The following is a 16,707-nucleotide window of genomic DNA, read 5'->3' on the forward strand; positions in this document are numbered from 1 at the left end:
ACAGGCACAACATGTGGAGACTGTCAAAATGCTCAACACCTACTAATGCTGCGTAAGATGGGGTAGTAATGCTGCGTAATGCTGCGATAGACTGGGCCTGTGTTGAACAATGTTAAGAATTCAGTGTAAATGGTATCAGCTCCAATGCAAGATGTCCAGATGTAGGTCTACTTCCAAATTTTACCTCGTAGACACTGGCATATGGGTGTTTTAGCATATGAAGAAAATAATAAAAATTGATCTAAATCTAGAGTCCTCTAAGCAAGGACCTGCTGTACTCCCACAAGCTTAGAAAAACAGCCCCAGCCCCGTTTCTGGCTGATGAATCATGTTTTACTTATGAATAATAAAGTTCAAAACCTCAGTCTTTAAACAAGTCTTGTGTTTGCTTTACATGCTGTGAGAGGATCTGCAGTGTAGGAACTCAGATATGTTTTGAGACAGACCAGCAGACAGAAAAGTAGAAATTAAAATCAATTGTAACAAAACTGCCATAAAAACGTTCTGCCCCAGCAGAATTTCTCTTTCACTGTGCTAGCTCACTTGTTGCAACCCTACAGTTACATCTAGGCAGGCAGATTCCTACATCCTCAACTGAAATGATCTGTAAACAGTTAGGCAAGCACATAATTCTTTGCAGGATCAGGGACGTATATTTTGATGCACAATATTTGTACATACAGTTACCCATACAATATTGATACATAAATGTCACTTGTTATGTTTTTCCTACCTAATATGCAAACTCAATACAAGAAAAATCCTGTCAGTCTCACCTCTCTTCTCAGCAATTTTTTTAATAGTTGACTTCTCTGTGATACCTCCTCTTACCGTGACTTTACCGTTTTTACAGGGCATACTAAATACAATTTAGTAGAATGTTTTGAGGTATCATAAATAACTAAACAAATAATGCTGTCAAAATAAACTTTGAAAAAGGGAACATTTTTCTTATGGTACACCTTCATTTTCCACATCTTGTAATTTTCACTTATTTTCTTAGTAATATGCAAAATCCAACCAGCTGTCTGATGGTCTCGGTTGGAAATTTTGAAAGTTTGAAGAATATATAACTTTGATCTTTGAATCTGTACCCACAGGCAAGCTAAGCTATGAAAGAGTATCATCAATCAACATAGTAAAACTAGTTAAAAATACCTTGCATTTGGACAAAACGTTATTTGTATTAGCTTTATCTGCCCTTGTTTTGTTTGCCTATAAACAGGCAGAGGCATGCATAGGTACCTATACACAGTGCCAAATACAGGCCTAAGCAAGGTGTTACTGAAGAATCTTGAAAAATCTTTCTTTTTAAGGGAAGATTTACACTCTTGGGTAAGTTTTCTGCTCGCCATCAGTGTTAGAAAGCTTTGAGTGGGTCAAGTATGCAAGCCTTTTTCTCCTTGACTAGAAAAACAGGAACCCATTCCCCTTCCTGGATGTCGACATAACGACATCCAGAATTCTCACACAATTCTCCCTATCTCATGGATGAAGTATTTAGAAAATAAATGAGAAAAAAATCTGAGACTTTGTAGCACCACACATGGCTGCTGCCCCTGAAGTGAGATAGGGCAGTCAGAGCCGTGCCCACACAATAACTGTGAATGTGGCTGCAGAAGCCAGCTGTCTGAGTCCAGGGCAGAAAAGAGGTGTCCTCACGTGTGTCCCAACACTTGTGCTAAGGCACACACGTGCCCAGTCATACACTAGGTGGGGATAGGAGCTCTGATTACTGCTGATTTTAAGCCAAGTTCTTCTGACAAGAATTTTCAGATAAAATTGCTGAACTTTTAGTCCATTAGGCTGATGTCTTCCCACCTGAGTATCTGAATCAGGATGATTTTATGTTTAAAAAATATCCTCATATAGACAAACACTTGTATAATGTACAGGTGTGTGCATAGGTTTGAATTCACCCACTTAAAGCATCCATGAGAGAATTTCCATGAGAGAAGGTACTAACTAACTTCATCTTTCCCCAATTTCTTTATGTAGATTTCTCAGTGAAATTCATTAAAATATTTACAAAAATATCTAAACAATGCATTATTAAATTGATAGGGTCCAGCAGACCCCTTTTAGCACTTTTGTAACATTTACTAAAAAAAAAAATCATTATCCACAAGTTTAAGTTGCAATGAACAGATGGATGACAAACGTATGCACAGATGAATTTAGTGACAAATCCATGTATCGAATTTTTATGCTCAAAACATAATACCACAGTGTCAAACATAATCCCTAGAGAATTCTAGTGCTGGGAAGGGCACCTCCTCTCATTTTACTTTAAAAATTACCCTCAATTGGTGACAAGTCCATCTAAGGTACGCACTGTGACAACGAGCTCTCTGACCTCAGCAGCAGTGTTGCTAAAAAAAAGGGTAAGGAAAAAGTGTGGCTTTCTAATAAAGAGACCCTAATACCTGGCTGAACTGTTAAGCTTCTAGTTGCTAACCACACACTAGTTAACAGAGAGCTCCCTGCTGACTTCAAAAGACTTTTGCAATTGAGGGAAGACCTTTGTAACGTTTCAGACAAGAAAGAAGGCATCGGGACATCCCTCTCCATTGCATAGGTGGAATAAAAAAATTAAATGTGATGCTGGAAAGAAATACAAGCCCCATCTCTTACTGCCTCAGATCTTGCTTTTCCCTGTATCTGGCAACAAAACAGAAAGAGTTTGGAGTCAGCTATACTGTCTGTCACCTCAACAGGATCTGTAATGAATTTGCACATTTTACTCCAACTACTGTATATCTAATCAGAAAAAGATGTCCCCATATCTCCCTGATCTAGCGCCAAATAGTAAAAGGTGATTCCTTATGTTAACAATTTCAGCAGAATGGCTTATTAAAACCAGATTTTAGGGTATTATAAAATGCTTAGAAGCCCTTTAAAATGTCAACCAGGATCCCCAGAGACTGCGTAAAATGTCAGCCCAGCTCAAGCGCCTGTTTTAAGCAGAATGAATTAGCAGCGTGCTGTCGAAGGTTGTTATCCAAAACAATCAGTTAAGAGGGAAAACATCAAGCTCTCTTTGTACTTTCTGTATGAAAAGGGCCATTCAGAATGATCTTGTAGATTTCTGAAACTGATTATTTAAAAACAGGTTTAACCAGGTCTACTCTCAATTTATAAACAGACCAAAACTATTACTGCACTGTCCTCAGTCTAATCACATCGTACATCTCTGACCAGTATAATCCCTTTTAACCAGTATAAGGTTATTTTACCATCAACATAACCAATTTAGCCTTCTAATCCTGCTCCCGTAACTAATCTAATCATCTCATACCACCCTTTTAATCATGGGTTAATATCATCACATCTGCCATCGACAGCCAATACATTCTGCCTCTCTGACCAATTTATCTCATTTCCACTTGCCCCCTGCTTACTTTCATAATACCGCTCCAATAAAACTAAACTACAGACCTCTGATCAGTCTAAACTCAGTGTATTTACAACCCCAGCCCTGCAGCTGGTCAACGCTGCCATTATGATTGCACTACATCTCTCGAGTTGTCTGTGAGACCTGAAGCCCAGATAAACACATTCCCTGCTTAAGCCTTTACCCATTGGCCTGAGGGACGCTTAGGTCCTGTAACACAGTCCTTATCAGTAAAAACACAACATCTCCAATTTGGTCACAGATTTACTTTATTTTTTTCTGCAGAATGGTAATTCATTGGCATCAGAGATCCTCATCACTTCCCTTCTGTATCATTCAGCATGTTACAAAGAAGTAACTTAGGACTGAATGTGGTCCTGAGAATCTGAGCAAGTAGTGAAATGTTGGAAGACTAGGGCATGAGATGCAGTCGATGATGCTCACGACAAATATTGCTTGGGACGTAAAGAGCAGAGGATATGGAAATTGCTTCTGATGTGTTTTTTTTTTTTTCAGGATTCTTCTCAGAATATTTAGAATAAAGGCAGCTGGTGATAGAGATCATGTACTAGAGGGAATTTTAATATAACAGTAATGTAATAAAAATCCTTTAAAATTGTGATCATGTAAAATAAAAGGACACATTTTGGGATCTTTTCTGTTGGCCATTGATTTGAACAGAAAGTGCCATGGCACAAATCAAATACTGTGGGGTGTGCTACCCCACAGAATTTAGTTAGATGAAATATGTGGGCAACTAAATGGCAGCAGTCTTTTCGTGCTTGTTCAGCCGAATGAAATGAACTGGTTTTGTCTATTCAGTCCATGTTTTTGCACCAAAACCACCACCACGACTTAGTCATTACAAAGCACAGGGACATTTCAGCTTACTGCTACGCAGCATGTTGGTGGTGTTCTTGGTGTAGTCAATTAAGCAGCAAAATAGATGTCCTAGAGACAGAAATTCTGTTGTGTCAAGTGCTTGGCTCTAGTCAGTCAAAGGCTTTTGGAATTCTGATACTGAAAGAGCGGTGCTCTATCATTCTTACCTAGTATTTTGCTGATATTGGAGTTGTGCATGTCAGGGAAGGCTTGAAGGATCTTCCTCCGTTCATCTTTAGCCCACACCATGAATGCATTCATTGGGCGCTTGATATGGGGCTCATTGCTGCTGCGCCCTCTGGATTCCCGGTAAATTCTAGACTCTGAAACTCCTGCACTTCCTAAAAAGAAAGAGAAAAACATTTCCAGATTGTGTTTCATTATGCAGCTTCCTCTGCCATCACTAACCTCTGTCAGCTGCTGTGCATCCAATGAGTCAGTATTCACAACAGGTTAATGGTGTTTCTTCTACTTCAAGCATTAGGAAATACCATACATTGCCTATGTACATTGTCCTATTTTTTATTGTACATTGCCTATTTTTTATTCTATTGATTCAGTACCACATAGTGTAGACTTAATGGAGGGTCTCCACTCTTTTTTTCAACACAAGGCATTAAAAAGCTTTTCTAAACCATCTTTTACTGCTTAATAATGTGAACCCAACACTTATCAATACAGATTTGCATTTTACTTTCTTCCTTTCTCGTTTCATGTTACCCATCTTCTACTTGTTTTGTGATGGGGTGTGATATATGGCTACCATCAGGTGTTTCTTCTTAGGCAATCATCTAACAAGAAAATGAGCTTCTACACATCAGCCTGGTTTTGTGCTTTCCTCTCCATAACAACTTAAGCAATACTAGAGAAAGAAACAAACTGTGCTTGCTTCATCAAACCAAGGAAGTGCCTAAAAATGCAGATGATCAAGTCTGTAATTCATGGACTCACTGTGTCCTATTATGTCATTTATCCCTCATCTATTTGTCTCCTTTATTTCCTTTTACCATCAGAAATACACTCTTGATCCGGTCTTCTTGTACAGAAGGCAAAAAACATCACCTTCAGACTTAAAACATTACATGATGAATCATTCTTTCCTGCCTTGTTTCATAGCCACTTATTGCTAACCGCTCTTACTCCTCATAGGCCTCCAAAGCACTTGGATTCTCCTCCAGATCCCGCTGACATGTACACACAAACCTGGGAATAAGGGTAAGCCACTTGTACTGACCGTCAGAATCTCCGCTCATGTTGAAATCCATCATTGCGTGGCTAAACTTCCCGTCTTCACTCTGTTTTACTGCCAGTTGCTGAGTCAGGGTCTCCAGTGTTGTTTTGTCCTGTATGGGTGACATGAAGGGATTTGGATCAGGAAAATAATTAAACACCGTAACTGCAAAGTTCATAAGTAATTTAGAAGGTTGGTAGGGTAGCTGGATAACAATTCATTCACAACAGTTTACTAAGCCAGGTATTTAGGAATATGCAATACTTTTTCTGGAAGGGATATGGTTGCAGACTCTACCAAGATCTTTTTAAAACATGTTTATTAGCTAGAGATGAATAAACTTCATAGTGTTGAAAAGATTGGTTTAGTTAGGCATGATAAAATTGGCTGCACATCTGAAGAATACTTCAACTCTCTATGTCCCTGGGACTGCAAAGCTGGACTGGAAGTTGAGATGATACACACTCTTTTGAAATGTATTTATTGTTTTACTCTATTTCCAGCCTGCAACCGAAGTGCAGAGACATGGGTGACTTTGCCCTTTTTTAAAATGCAGTATTTTAGGAGAAAGCCCATAGGGGAAAAAAACCCCCACCCTGTAGTTCAAAGTTTTTCAGGCCTTGGGAAAGGATCAGCCTGAATTAAGCATGATACTTGGGCAGCAGTTTGTGTTCTTGTCCAGACTGTTTTGCCCAGCCCTACTAACACCCCGTCCGTCACTCATCTAGTCAGAACTATCTGTGAACCCTGGAATTGCAACAGCGTGGTGTGTGCTGCCAATTAATCTGTCAGGCTGCAGCGGTGTCTAAAGACATTGCCAGAACAACATGCCAGGACCATTAATTCCAATGTTCTCTTCAAAACACCTCACTTCCCCCTGAATTGTTTGACTTTACAAATACAAAGGTGTTCCATTTTCCAACTGTTTTTGTTTTCCCAATGACTTTTACTCATAAACATTCTATCTTCCTGACAATCATATGTTTAAAAATAAATCTTTCAGGAAAGGAATACTAACATTTCAAAATGCTAGGCACCGTGCCTTTGCAAAGCTAAGAAAATGACATGATACGGCATGATAATAAACTCGCTCCTAGTTGAAGAAATTCTTTTAAGCTTCTTCCTGAAAGAAAGATTGCTATTTTGCTGCTCTGTTCCACTCTTGATGACTGTAAAGGATCAACAAACTAAAAAAAACCCAACTTTCAGATTTCACATGGCAATCAGAGACTTTACAACTGTTCTATGTAGCCTAATAATGTCACTGGGCTGTACTATAGAAGAAAACAGAAAAGAGAACAATGTGAATACAGAAATGCCTCCTGTAATGTGACGCCCTCGCATCTGCAATTCAAAAAACCAGTTCAAATTCATGTAAATCATTTCACAAACATTTTCTGGAGAGTTAGAAATGAGGCTAATCTGCTCAACTTAATATGCTTGTGCAGTTTTGGGAACATGAGGTTCACTTTCCTACCCCTCACACTCATTTTCTCTGTGGATCCCTTTCGCGCTCCTGGTGCTCTGCCTATAACTGGACACATCACCACTGAAAGTGTGCAAGATGAGTTACCCCCTTGGTTTTTGCATGAAAAGCTCATCCAGCCAAGTTGGCCTTTCACAAGTCAAGTGTTTCGTTCACACTACCAGGCACAGAAGATCCAGAAAGCTTGGAGCAGCTTTGAATAAGCAACCTATATTATTTAGGAGTTTAACTTTACCAGACTCTTTAATCTACCAGTTTTAACTCGGTTCTCTTTTCGAAAGCAGCCTGTCAGTAGACAGGAAGTCCGGAATAAGTCAACTTTTTATTTCTTCCAAATGGAGCTCAGATTCATAATGGAAGGCAACAGTTTTTCCTCAGGAAAAAAAAAAAAAAAAAGGAAATCTATTTACCATCAGCTTCACAATGACAAGGGTTTAAAAATGGCAGAAATCCTTTAAAAATGCTGCCACCAATCTAAAATATAAAAGCGCATCTCCTCTCGTTGGGTATGTTCTGAGGGAGGGGAATTATTCTGTTGCAGACTTTTCTTGAATCATGTATAAACCTCTTAGAGAAACAGAGCTGAGAGCGCAAAGGGCACGGGCTTAACAGCTTTTTCTTTATGCAGTAAACGCAGCTGTTGAAGTCGGAGGCAGTTACATTCAGAACCACACTCTGTCGACATGATCTGATTGAGTCTTAAGGTCAGAGAATACTCCGGCATGCTGTCTGCAAGGTACACACCGGGCATAGCTCGTTTATCAGAGTTTGACTTTAACAAGCCTACAGATGCTCTGCCGCTATCCATCTTGGGCAAAGTTTTGCATTTTGAGGTACAGTCACATTAGATGAAGTGAGAGGCCACAGGCATGATGGAAGAGAGGCTGCGAAGGAATGCCAGATGAGCGTTGAGAGTCCTGGGCTGTGCTGTTCAACCCTGGCTTTCCAGACAGCCAAAATATGGGTGGGGGGAGACCACCTTTCCAACACCGCAACAATTTACTCCCTGCTACTTAAACATGGAGAATGACAAGGTAATTCAATTGTCAACGGTAAGGTGGCAGTTAGAAAGAACTGCATAAGGTTACTCTTGAAACAGAGGATGTCCAAACAGCCAAACTTACTTTTCTGTATTAATATTTAGAAATGCTCAAGCTTAGAAAGTACTCTGGCAAGACTAAGTCTAAGGCTTGCTCCTTCCTAAGCCTCTGCAACAGCATTAGGAGAGCACAAAGAGATCAGTGACACTCTAGCAGGATGCAAAAGCCTGACTACACCCCGTAGAAACGCTTTTACATTTACAAAATATTTGAAAGGGGCTAAGCAGTATTCCCATCTTGTTCACAGAACTTATTTAAGAATTTCAGACAAGAGGTCCACAATGGTTTCCAGTTTATACAGAAATAGGGTCTATTTATCATGATTATCTTAATTCAATAGCAAATTACACATTCTTAAAAGTTCCACAGCTCCACTGTGTTGGATTAGCTGTGTAAACAGTAGCAAGCTGTGGTACCATTCAGTGACAACAGGTGGAATACATGCATGTTGGGTTCAGCAGCACACTTTAATAAAGCAGTTGTGGTACAGCACTAGAACTCAGGAGGCAGTGGCACATTCCTGCACACAATGTTGAACTATGCCTTAAACTTATTTTACCAAGCTCTACACCCAATGTCTTGCTGGGCAGAGAAAGAAATGAGGAAGAGAGAGTTCAGCTGATAAAATTGTACACGCTTTCAGGTTTTTAAAGCTACAAGAAAATAACCAGAGTGATAAACCCTTTATTTCAGATTCACCTCACACCCCAAAGGTATAAATGCTATTCATCCTACGAGCAATGCATGAATGGCATCAACTACAGCCTAGAAGCAATACTGCTGGGAATAGCAGGCAGGGATGGTCCAAATCTGGACAAGTGGTGCAAAGAATTGTTTGTGAGACCTGCTAAAAATCAGACAGCACAAAGCAGCAGAAAGAACAGTAAAAAACGCTTCTCCTTTTGCAGGAGAGGAAATGTAGGGATCTCATGCTAAAGAAAATGTCTGAATTTTGGATGAGGCCCCAGGCGGCTGAAAGACATCTTATAAACATCTTTTTCCTCTATGACGAACTTCAGCAGAAGTTGGGAAAAACTATCCTAATGGTCATTTCTGTTGGATTGTAGGAGATTCTCCATAGGGGCAGCAGGAGCTCTTATGTCTGAATCATCTAAAATTGCAATGGGCAAACAGGAGAATGTAATACTGTAGAGAACAATCAATCCCACAACTATCCAACTGTTTGAAGTATAACCAGAGGTTTCATCCATAGCCACAATATGATGAGAAGTTTCTAAAACTTTATTAATCAAAGCAGGTAATCTGCTGGAGGAGATTGATTTGTACCATAGCTCCTAGTAATGTTCTAATTATATTTACAAGAACAATGAAAAACACATTCACACATGGAATGTGTCACGTAGAAAAAATACATAAAAAAATGACTAAGCACCGCAAGTCAGACTCAGTTTTGTGGTCAGCTGCAAAAGTTACTTGGCTCTCTGTCATGGATAGCTGTCATAGTTTAACAAAACATTGATCTAAAAATGACAAGAACTTGGTTGTAGTCTCTTTCATAGAAGAAACATAAAACAAGAAGAGTCAAAACATATGTAGAACAGCCTTATAATGTTTGCCAGAACTCCTCCCACTACTATACAAAAGTGAAGCAAAACCTTGGAAGGTTAGAAAATAAAGGTATTCTCATATGTATGCTACTCCCTTCTGATCTCACTGCTCCTGTCTTGTGTTGGATCATGGTACCAGTGCTCAGGGCGCACCTGAGACCGTGCACACGTCTCCACTCCTGAAGGACTCCACAGCTCTTCCAGAATAATGTGAATGCTGGGCATATGGCAACGGATTCCTCCTCCCCCTCTTTGAGACATCCTTTTGGCTGGGGTATTTGGCAAACACTGACAGTACTCTGAACTCTGTTAGAATTGTATTTTGGCAAGAGCTGTTTTTCCAATTGCATAATTCAAGGTTAGCACTTTTCTACTCCCCTAACCCTACCCCCATTTCCCCTGATATGAATATTTTTTTCCTCTCAGTTTGATGTCTGCAGAGATATAGCCAGTGTAGAATACCAGAGGAGTAGTATTCAGGCACATTTCTTTGCCTTCCTGCTTTTCTTATTCTGAGTGAATTGAAAGACCAGGGAAAAAAAACCCAACCCCAAAACATGCCTTTGTAGAAAAGCAGGAGAGTGCCAAACATAGTTACCTATGGACATCGAGTAGAAACTTGCTCTTCAGGTCTTGTACCTAAGAATTACAGATATACTGATGGACAGAGTGCCCACCACCTTCGTTCCCTTCAGTATCAATATGTAAAAAGAAACAGATGGTCGCCTGTTACTGTCCTTTTTGGTGTCCCTTTCCCCATCTCCCTTTTCAAGTGCAGTTTATCCAGCTAGTTATTATCCTACTCTGTGGGAAAAATCTCCACATTTAGACTCTAAAGGAAGCATTTTCAAATAGATCAAGTTTTGATAAACTAGTTTTTATCTTAGATTGTTGAACCTGGCCTGTGACAGCATCTAATAGCGTTTGTGGTACTGAGGCAGAAGTCTTCCCTCAATAAGCCCCAGTAAATATCAACCATTCCAACACATAACTTGGTTAACATGCACCAAATACTAAGCAGATTAGCTGCTCCTGCAATGAAAGTTCATTTCTGTTTGTGACAGAAAAAAACATCTTTAATTATCAGACACACCAGTGATGCCAGATGTTATCCACTCAATGTTATGATATTTTCCTTAGCTCTCCAAAAAGGTGAAGAGTCTTATCCTACATCTGACATTAGTGAAGACTTTCTAAAAGTAATCTTTCTGTGCAATTCCTCTGCCTCTTGCAATAATAAACATCAAAATAGCTTGTATTATAAAATCTTCAACTATGGTCTTTTAACATGTGGAAAGCACAAGGCAGGTAGGCATTACAGATGACAGAGAGATCGAAGAACCTGGAGGAACCACTGGCAGTAGTAAGAGGTGTGCCCAGAAGTTTGCACATGATGAATTATTTGCAGTCCAGGCCCTATTCCTGTGTATTAATGGCAAAAATAGGTACTCTGCACTCCATCTATGTCCCCCTCCATACCATGTTACAGTCCAGATCTTATTATGCCTATAATTGCTGTGACAGAATGTCCATCTCTTCTTAGAGGGATCTCCTATTTAGATTTAGTGTTTTCTGTGTAATACATTACATTGCCCAAGTATTTTGCACTCAGCAGTGAATTTAGCCACAAAAAGTTCACAAAAAAAGGTGGTACTATTAACTCTGTTTAACAGACAGGAAACTGAGCCATGTATTATGTGACTTGCCCAAGGTTCATTAGTAAGTAGGAAATGAAATTTTAGGAACTGAAACTGTCACTCCTGAATATTACCTAGAAATTACAACCTCAAGCTTTTAATTTCTTTGTGAGTGTGGAACTGTGACTCTTGTGGATGTCACATGTTGCAAGGGAAGGCAAAAATAAAACAAAGAGGAGTTGCAGATCTGCCATTACAATAGACTTTCCTTAAGTAACGCTTGCAGGGCTCTAAAACCCATAAAAAGCACATGTATAAAATGATAGAGTGAGACTTCCAAATGTTGATTCTGTAATTATTAAATCCCTTCTGGCTGCACAATTTTATAGTCTTCTACTGTACTAATGAAAAGAGAAGAAACAACAAAGAAGGGTTTTAGCCTTCGAATTATATAAACTCTGTGGACCACCAAAGAAGATGAAAGATTATTTATAATGTCACAGCAATTTTTCACTTGGGAGATTTTTGTTGTTGTTGCATAAAAGTTGAGTATGAAGAAACAATGCATTCACCACTCCCTCAGCTCCCTCAGTCTTGCTTATCTGAGATCTCTCTTTTTCATGGAATAATCCACCCACAGAATCTAAAAGCAGCAATAGAAACAAGAATAAAAAAAATTCTTTATTTGTGTCTTTTCCTGATTTTATGGTGCTTCTTTCAGAATTACTAAATTCAGTCTTAATTGGGGCTACACTCGGTAAAAGAACAATATCTTTTCGTTTACTTATATATTCAAATTCAGATTGGTTCAATACTGCCTAGAAATTACAGCATAGATTACAAATCAGATGCAAAGTGCTTTATGGACTCAGCACACAGGTGTTATGAGGAAAAAATTCAGATGGATCAAGTAGATAGAGATATTTAACTACTCTCCTCTCATGAACAGACATCCAGTCAAAGGGGGAATTTGCTGAAATTTGTATAGTCATTTCATTGCCTCACATTGTGGACACAGGTCTTTGGTTTCTAAGGGCTCTGGAGTCAGTACCTTTCACTGAAGCCAAGACAGAGTCCACTGAAATAAAAAGAGCAAAAGACTCAGTAGCTGGGCAGGGGTTGGATCTCTTATCCTTTATTCAAGAAATAATGACTTCCTCAGTAAAGTATATGATTTGATTTGAAAACAAACTGACAGGAAGTACCAATTTGAGAGGAAATGAGGGCCTCCTTTTCTTTGGTTATGAGCTCTGGGAGACAGTGCAAGTTAGGATTTTTAAATGAAAACACAGGTAGGGCTAGCCCAGCCCATTACTTTAAAGAAGAAATAAAAAGGAAAGCAAAAGCAAAGTAAAATTATGAGATACCGCTTCCTTCCTACAGAAGTTTTTACAGTGTGGACATAAGCATCGACCTCAACCAGATCCAGCTGTAATCCGATGACTGCAAAGAGGTTAAGAGTTACATGACCCAGTTTCTCATCTAGGCTGCTTTCTGGCTGACATGCTGTGTAACTTTATGTGAATTGTTCACTCGCTGCACCTTAGTTTTCCCAACTAAGAAGGACAGAAATAGTGACATTTTCCCACTATTGTGAAGGAGGTTTGGAATGTCTGGGTGAAATCTGCTGTGTTTTAATGAGAAAGGTTAATTTTAATGAGGAATTTCACAGCAAGGAAGAAATAGCTGCTACAACGGATCAGAAAGGCAAGGAAGGGTTAAGTGAGGAAGAGAGGTGGTACACCAAAAATGAAAGAAGATGAAAATCATAATCCATGCAGGATGTCCTGGGAAAGAGGGTCTACATGCATGTAAAGAGAAAGCAAGAACACAGTCTCCCCTGGTAATTGTTCATTAAAAAATGAATGACTCAAATGATCAGCAGTATTACAGATACACCAACTACTGTTTGAGGGTTTTGCCTAGAAGGTACTAAAACTATGAAGGTTGCTGTCCCTTTGCTTACATTTCTTGCATCCCTAACAATAAAGTTAACGTGCTATCTATGCTACGTCCTAAGAAACCACAACATTTTCCCAGTCATGTATTATGACTTATTTGTCTGCTCCCCAGCATCAGCATGAATAAAAACTCTGAGCCCACCAAACATACTAACAGTTGCTTGCCACACAACTAAGTGAACACCTGCATATAAGGACACGCAGAAGAGGACACGTTGATTCCTCAGGAGACTAACTGGACACAATTCACAGAAGACTCAGGCTTAGCCTCTATTGCACGGAAAAGAGGTATTGCGCTGGTGTTGGTGCCCATGAATGTGCCAAAAGCGCTGGTTATTCAAGGCATGTGATCATGTAAAAGTAAGAATAATAAAATCTCAGGAGGTAATTAGCTATTGCGGCTGTACGGGCACAGCTTAGAATTTAAAGCCAAAGACTCAAAAAGCTCAAAAGACATAACAGGAACTCCAAATTAATTAGTTTGTTGTTTGGTTTTTTTTTTTCCAAGAGGAAGTTGATCCATCTTTATTGGACTTAATAAAATTTCCACTGAGGTATAAACAGCTGGAATCCTCCTTGATCCATGCTAACCCGTGAATGTTTCCAATCTCAGCCCTTCGGAGTGAATGAGGGCTTAAATTGCCATTCAGATTTCAGCACCTGCAAGCATCCAGGGCTCTTCCCGTGCCTCTTTGCCTGCTCTTCTACTTGACTTCAATGGCAGTTTCATGCACACATCCATGAGCAGAATTTGTTCCTCCCTGTTTTTATTTTTTTTATTAGCTAATTCTGCCCATGCATCCCTGCCACAATGAACCACTAAATACATACACACATACACACTTAATTCTTCTCTGACATAGGCATCTAGGTATTTAACAGATGATGGTCAATCAAAAGGGAAAAAAAAGCACGTTAAAATAAAGAACTAAAGTCCTTGAGGGAATAATAATAAAAAAAATCCTTATTGCAGAGTCTCCCCCTCCCATGCGTAGGCACTTGCTAACTGAGAGTAGTGGCACTGTGACAAAAGTAGCAGAACCAAAGGCAGGCTTTACTAAAAGAAAAGGGGGGAGGGGAAGTCTTCCACTGGCCATCTGTGAAAATAAGGCATGTGGCCATTAAATGCAGAGGCTGTAAATATAAATATACACAAGCTCCACAAAGCAAATGGCCAAAAAAAATGGGGAGGGGGGAGGATGATAAACTTTTAGCTGAAGCAAATCAAAATGTTTAATACTTAGTTACCAGCACTGGGCAAAAACAATTTTGATCTTTGCAGTGTGAAAACTTGACATGTGTTTTTAATTAAAGTTGAGCAAAGTTTCAGGAGAAATGACAATGGATACAGTAGGCCTGCTGAACAGAAGACTCCTTGAACATGAATGATGCTGTTGAGCCTGCTGATTGGACTTACTGAAAGGCTGACATACAGGGTGATGGATGGGTGATGACATAATACCTGCTTGCTTTCTTGTCCTGCTTTTTAAAAACTGTCTACTTTCTGTTGATAGCATTAACAAAGAGGACTGCAACCCGCATATAAGAATTTCTGCTGGCAAAGAACCTCATTAGGACAAAATTAGGAAGAGGCCAGGGAAAAGGGTAATAAGAAGAGGATATACAGTTGCTAAGATAATATGTTAACTTTTCTGTTGTGGGATTGTAACAGTCCATTGTCTGCAAGGCACTCCCCAGCTCCCAGATTGTATAATAATTATTCCAAATGGATCTCTACTCACACTGCGAGAACAAAAATGTTACACTGATCATCTTTCCTAGTGTTTTACAGGCCAGTGAGGAATAGAGTGGGTTAGATATTACAGGACATATATATTAGTGGTCTGCTGAACTTGCAAGGATAAATGTGTGTGTAACGTCTGTGGGTAATAGAACTGGGAACACTAAAGTATTTTTCCAGTAAAATACTACAGAGATTATGAAAATGGGCAGATTTCAACTCTTACAAAGTGATTTGGTTTATGATGTTAGTATTACACCTCTGGACTTACGTCCAGTGGGTTTCTCCTGTTTGGGAAGCCTGGCTTGCACCAGGTCTCGTTCGTCCCTGTTTAAATCATTACAACTTATTCCCCCTAGTCTGACCCATGGACAGTCAGTGTCTACAGCAAGCATGGGATCAGAGACTGTTTTACCAACCCTTCTTTTTTCTTCTCATCCCTGCCCTTCTCTCCTCCATGTTTTTCCCTGACTTTCTGGTTAAAATTTAACTATTAGGGGAAGAAAAAACAAAGTTTTTGAAGTAAAATTCACTGCTGCAAGAGAAATTTATGTCCTGTATGTTAAACCAGCCTCTCCTTATGTCTTTAGTAAAGTGAGCTCCACTGTTTTATTTCTCAAAGACAGCAGGATGTGCAGGTCTGAGATTCTTAATATCCCCATCCTCCCTGAGGGAAGAGCAAGGACAGAATTCATTACAGCTCAGCAGATCACAGCAGTTTCTTAAGAGTTAACTCTGCTACCCCCATCCATCAGGCAGCCAGCGAGGCATCAGGAAGGAATGATGGATGTAAAATTATTACAGGGCTGCCACCTGATATACTTAGTGCCATTTGTAACTAACACTGGAACTGACACACTTTTTTCATTATTAAACATCCACATTAAGTCAACATTGGTCACTGTCATTTCATGTTTGGCACTCTCTTAAGGGGATGAAGGAGAGGTGGGGGTGGGAGTTGGGAGGATAGTGGGAGGAGGGGTGGGTGGGAATGGGAGGAAAGGCATCCCGAACCCAGTGTTCCATAAGCATGAGTAATAAATAGCCTCTTGCTTACAGTGCCGGAATATTGTTACAAATAGCTCTTTAGTTACAGCCCAGCACACAAGTACATGTCAGAGCTTTTTAAAAGGACACACTCCATGCCGTTAACAGGGAGAAATTGCATCACAGGTTAAGAAATTCTTCATCACATGAGACAGATGCATTCAGATGCACTCATTTCAGACCGTGCTACGTGTGTGACTGCGCCTGTACACATCTGAAATGCTTGTGTGGCTGTGTGTTCTTACATGACTGTCCCAGGCACCTGCACCTTTAGCAGCAAACGTCAGCACCTGGAAACCAGTACCTGTGTTTGTACCAGTGTACACAGATACAAGCTCAAATACTTGCTTGTGTGCCACCTTCCTCCTTTTTCACAGTTACCAGGGTACATACACAAATGTTTGAGAGTCTGGCTATAGTCAGAAAATTACTGGCTAGCTTGGTGCATGTTTGTGCTGTGCATCTCTGAAAGCATGCACTGTAGACTTGTATGCATGCACACACATGCTGGCTCTTTGTGTTTGTGTATATCTCCTTTACAGAGGAACAGGCAGTTTTGGGGCTGAAAGAAACCAGAGTCCATTTGCTGATGTTGCCCACTGTGGTGTTTGCACTAGATGACAATCTGTGCTCTAAGTTCTATGTATAAAAGGTAACATT

General features: G+C 39.8%; 1 protein-coding gene across 10 annotated transcripts in view; it reads right to left on the bottom strand.

Moving 5' to 3' along the window:
* SOX5 (SRY-box transcription factor 5) overlaps positions 1-16,707 on the bottom strand; it is a 652,738-nt gene that overhangs the window by 11,412 nt on the left and 624,619 nt on the right. For all 10 annotated transcript variants that reach the window (XM_062009253.1, XM_062009270.1, XM_062009262.1 and 7 more), the window contains 2 exons: positions 5,511-5,619; positions 4,444-4,617 (listed from right to left, as the gene is read on the bottom strand). In XM_062009253.1, the coding sequence (XP_061865237.1) occupies positions 4,444-4,617; positions 5,511-5,619 (283 nt within the window). The remainder of the gene's footprint in view (positions 1-4,443; positions 4,618-5,510; positions 5,620-16,707) is intronic.

This window comes from Colius striatus, chromosome 1, assembly GCF_028858725.1.
Source record: "Colius striatus isolate bColStr4 chromosome 1, bColStr4.1.hap1, whole genome shotgun sequence".
Taxonomy (NCBI): domain Eukaryota; kingdom Metazoa; phylum Chordata; class Aves; order Coliiformes; family Coliidae; genus Colius; species Colius striatus.